Genomic DNA, 4414 nt, shown 5'->3' with positions numbered 1-4414 from the left:
CTGCAGGCACGGCCTCATGGAGCCCTGCTCTCAGTCCCAAATAAAGAATTTAGAAGAGCAATATTCTCTGCCACCTACTAAAGTCCTGCCGAGGGAGAAACATTTCATATATTCATTCACTTAGCCAAGATTTACTTTTCTAGGTTCAGAGATGTTGCTAAGTACTGGGGAGACATCCTGGTTTAAGTCTACCAATGCTAGATCCCCTGAGGGACACAGATAAGAAAATAAATTTTTTGCAGTGCATTGGCAAAGAGGGATAAGAGGTATGTGTTGCTCATTGACAGTGATTCTTACTCAGCCTTTGTCTTTCAGGCTCAGAGCAGTGTGGCTGCAAATATTCTGAGCTCTCTATGTGCTCTTGTGGGTTTTATTCTCCTCTCTGTCAACCTGGCTGCTTTGGATCTTGCCTTTTGGAAATGTGACTTGAACAGAGAGGACAAAGTGCCTGAAGGGTATTCACTTTTCCATTATATGCACCCATATGCTAAGGATGGCTGTTTCATGGCCAAAACCACTCTGGCTGTAGGTATTTTAGACAGGTTTTCCAATCTTATGAGGTTTCTGAAATCCTTGACTTTTGTTATCCCTTATTTTGAAGATCTGTCTAATTCTTTCTGGTTTGGGCATCTGGGGGAAGGCCAGGGCTATGCGAACAGCAGGGGACTGCTTGACTGAGATGAAGCGGCTAGGTTCTGGAGTTACGTATCAGTGAGATGGAATGGAAGAGTAAATGTCAAATCAAGTTGATGATGAAAAACGAAAACTTACTGTTGATAGAGTTTCTTAATAATCAAAGTAATTCTGTTGTTAGAGGTATAAAATAGGAGTTTGTCCAACCAAAAATCTTGGCACATGGAATGGTAACTTAAGAAAGACAAAGACAGCAGGAAGACCCAAGTGGTCAAGAAACATGAAAAGTATGTGTGATGTGGTGTTAACTCAGTCTGAGTGGACACTGGGCCCAGCACTGAGAAGCGGAAAGTAGGAAATATGACCTCAGAGGTGAGGGCTTCTTCTACTTCTGGGGACCACAGTGATGAACAGGATTGATCAGGGGAGAAGGCAGCATCATTGCTGTTTGTGAAAACTTCCAGCAGTGGGACTTATCAAATTGGGAAATAAGAGATGTAGGAAGATGGAGAATGGGAACTGATTATGATTGTCATTATTGGAAAAAAGAAAGCAATGAAGTTTGGCTAATAGAAATAATGTCTTCAGGTGGAGCATTAAAGGGTATGTGTATGGTTAGAAAACACTGGGAAAGACACGGGCACATAAGAATAAAGAGGCTGCGGAGTATCTGTTGTCCCACAACCACAAAAGTGAGTTACATCAAGGCCACAGGTGGAGAATGGTCAGATGCTAACAGAGCTGATCAAGCATGCACTTGCCCGCCACTCCTTGTGGACCTGGCCCCAGGCGCTTCTCTCCAGGTTCATGATATTATAATGAGAAAAGGTACATGCAAATGAGGTTGATAGTAATTGGCATAAACCAACACATGGGGGAGGCAGCCCCACCTTGGGAAAAATTCTGGAGAGAAGTTTGGGAAGGATTTGTGGAACGGATAAAGTATGAATTCCTGAGGGGTAATTTTGCTTTATAAACAAAGGGATTATACTGCACATGCTTGCTGGGACAGTTTCTAATTAATGTAAACAAGTTGTATTTCCTCTTGAACTGTACGTAAATAGAATAGAGGTTTGTGCAATCACATTGTCTCTCCTGGTCTATCAGGTTGCTGGGTCTGCATGAAGGATGACTCGGGACAGAAATGGTAGAACCTAGTCTCTTGGCATAATATCTTTTTTGAGTTGGTGTGGGTTGTTAGTAATGGAGGCAGCTTTGTTTATGCTATGTTTATTGCTTTGATTTTCTTTCTCTTACTGACATCAAGAAAGGCTAAGAAAGCCTTTTACAAAGGGCTTGCACCAGTGAGGTCAAAACCTCATTGATTCTCAGGTATCTCTGAGAAGGAAATCTCACTGTACATTTGATAAATGTGGAGACTTCAGGCTCACACAGCTACTAAGTGGCAGAGGTGAGGCTGTCCCATCTCAGTCCTGGGCATTACTGTGCCACTCACTGAGTGAACAATGTAATCGGATGTTGCTATGTCTCAGCGGGATAGGAAACAATGTACAAAGTGGGTTATGTGTAGCTGATGTAGTTCTGCTCATCCCCCCTCTCAAGGGAATAAATAAGCAAAGGGATTAAATGAAGCCAATTGCTAGGCTAGGAAGGAGCATGTTCTCTTGCTGAGGATGTTCTTCCTTCATCCTCTGATGGTTGAGGCGGTCTTCACCTCTACCGTCAACACTGAACAAGGCATGAAGGCGTCGGTTGACTCAAGCACCGCCAACCTTGTATTTCCTGAATTTCAGGGAACTCTGTCTGTGATGCTGATTTGCACGGTGCTGGAGTTCTGTGTGGCCGTGCTCGCTGCTGTGGTTTGGTGGAAACAGGCTTACTCCGACTTCACTGGGGTGAGTGTGCTGTCCGGCCTCCCTGAATCCTGCCAGGTGTATCTCCAGTTCTGGGCTGTGTTGAGCGATGTCAGCAAGAGTGGCAGAAGGGTCGGCAGTTGTCGGTCACGAGATATACATGGGAGACGGCTTGATGGGGGTGGAAGACTCATGAGGAAAGCAGATGGCAATTGAGTAGCTGACCGGCTGAGGGTTAACCAAATGGGATGGTTGAACCTGGAAATCGACTGGTTCAATCTTTCTATTTTGTAAATGCAGAAACCTGGAAGTTAAATGGCTTACCCAACATTGTGTATGAGTTTGTGCTCAGTCAGGTCCCCAGAACTTGGTTTGTGTCTTTTCCAGACAGGAACACTTTCTACCACAGCCCTAGCCTCTCTAACAGCCTTGACTTGGTCAAGGGCATTTGCACACATGACTGGATTCGATAAATGTCCTTAATGCTCTGGTGTTGCCTTCCTGTGATCTTAAAATTCTTTTTTCACCTAAAAGATATTTTTAAAAAATAGTTGTTTCAAATTCCATGGGACAGCACTCTAACACCACCACAGACTCATAGCTTCATTTCACTGAATTAAAGCCTTGATGTATCCAAAATTGTATTACAGAAAGCAGAATGAATATTGAGCTGATGAGCAGCATTTATTTAAAGAACTTAATGACATACTATACTCATCTTGTATACAATGTATATATATACACAAAGATGGAGGAAATGGCATCAAGCGTGTACCCGAGTAAAGTCTGAAGAACAAGCATCTGAAGAAACTAACATATTTTGTTTCTTTTAGAGTGTGCTTTTCCTGCCTCAGAGTTACAAGAATAAATCCAGCATACCCGCAAAAGCATTTTCTGACCCTGGATATGAAGAACTATTGACTTCCTAGGGGAAATTATTCATCAGAAATTTGGTTTTTTGATGATATGTAAAAACCAACCAAAGAAACTCAAGAAAGCAAAGTTTGAATTCTCTGAAATGTAGGCTTTTATATAATGAACATTGAAAATATGTATCTTTAAAAGGATGCTGTAATTTAAAAGACCACAAAAACATAACATGTTTCATTAAATTTCATAAAATTCTGTTTTTCTTTGACACAAATTGTAGCAATATTCAGCTTGTGCTATCTAAATTATTTAATAAACAAGATGTAGGAAAAATTATATATCTTTGTTTTCTTGTTATTGAATATATATGTTCAATGGGGGTCTCTTGATTTACCATTAGGAAAAGTGTAAATGTGTAAATTACCATTGCCTAGACTGCCAAATAGACATTTCCCAAGAAACTAGACAGAATTGTGTATTCAGGGATCATGGTGAAGTAGAAGAGACAACTCTTTCTTGTCCTCCTTAATTGTCAACAGGAGTTAACTGAGTAATGGTGGTGTTCAGACTCTTCTATGGTAGACACTTAGTGCTGCATCACATGGTTATCCTCATTACAGCATGCAGACAAGCCCCCTACAATTAAGGCTCAGGAGCTGTGTAAGTAATTGGCTTCAAAATAAAATCTTTATTGGATTACTATGATGTGTGTGTTTTTCGACACCACCAAGCAGTTAACTCAATGCTGACACTATCTATCTACCTGGAGATAGCATCAAAGGGCTCAGTGGCTACAGATGGAGTTCTCAAGACCCCCTCCTTGGTTCAATTAATTTGCTACAGTGGCTCACAGAACTCAGAGAAACAGTTCATTTACTAGATTACCAGTTTATTATAAAAGGATACAACTCCAGAATAGCCATATGGAAGAGAAACAGAGGTCAAGGAATGGGAAGGGGTGTGGAACACCACAGTCCCTGAATCTCCCTGGGTTTACCAAGAAGCTATCCCAATCCTATCCTTTTGGCGGTTTATGGAGCTCTGTTACATATGCACAATTGATTAAATCATCAGCCTTTGGTGATTAAACTCAATTT

At 41.4% G+C, this 4414-nt stretch overlaps 1 protein-coding gene across 1 annotated transcript; it reads left to right on the top strand.

The window, feature by feature from the left end:
- Window positions 1–287: 287 nt before the first annotated feature.
- On the top strand, window positions 288–3653 carry LOC102731404 (membrane-spanning 4-domains subfamily A member 6A-like; the record flags this gene model as incomplete). The annotated part of the gene is made up of 3 exons (XM_081809633.1): window positions 288–525; window positions 2388–2489; window positions 3281–3653. Coding segments are annotated over 3 exons (436 nt in total), but the record flags the coding sequence as incomplete, so codon positions are not given.
- Window positions 3654–4414: the final 761 nt, after the last annotated feature.

This window comes from Leptonychotes weddellii, unplaced genomic scaffold, assembly GCF_054177405.1.
Source record: "Leptonychotes weddellii isolate Sample4059 unplaced genomic scaffold, ASM5417740v2 HiC_scaffold_11620, whole genome shotgun sequence".
Taxonomy (NCBI): Eukaryota; Metazoa; Chordata; class Mammalia; order Carnivora; family Phocidae; genus Leptonychotes; species Leptonychotes weddellii.
The sequence above is the reverse complement of the archived record's forward strand: the minus strand, read 5'-3'. Positions and strand labels throughout refer to the sequence as shown.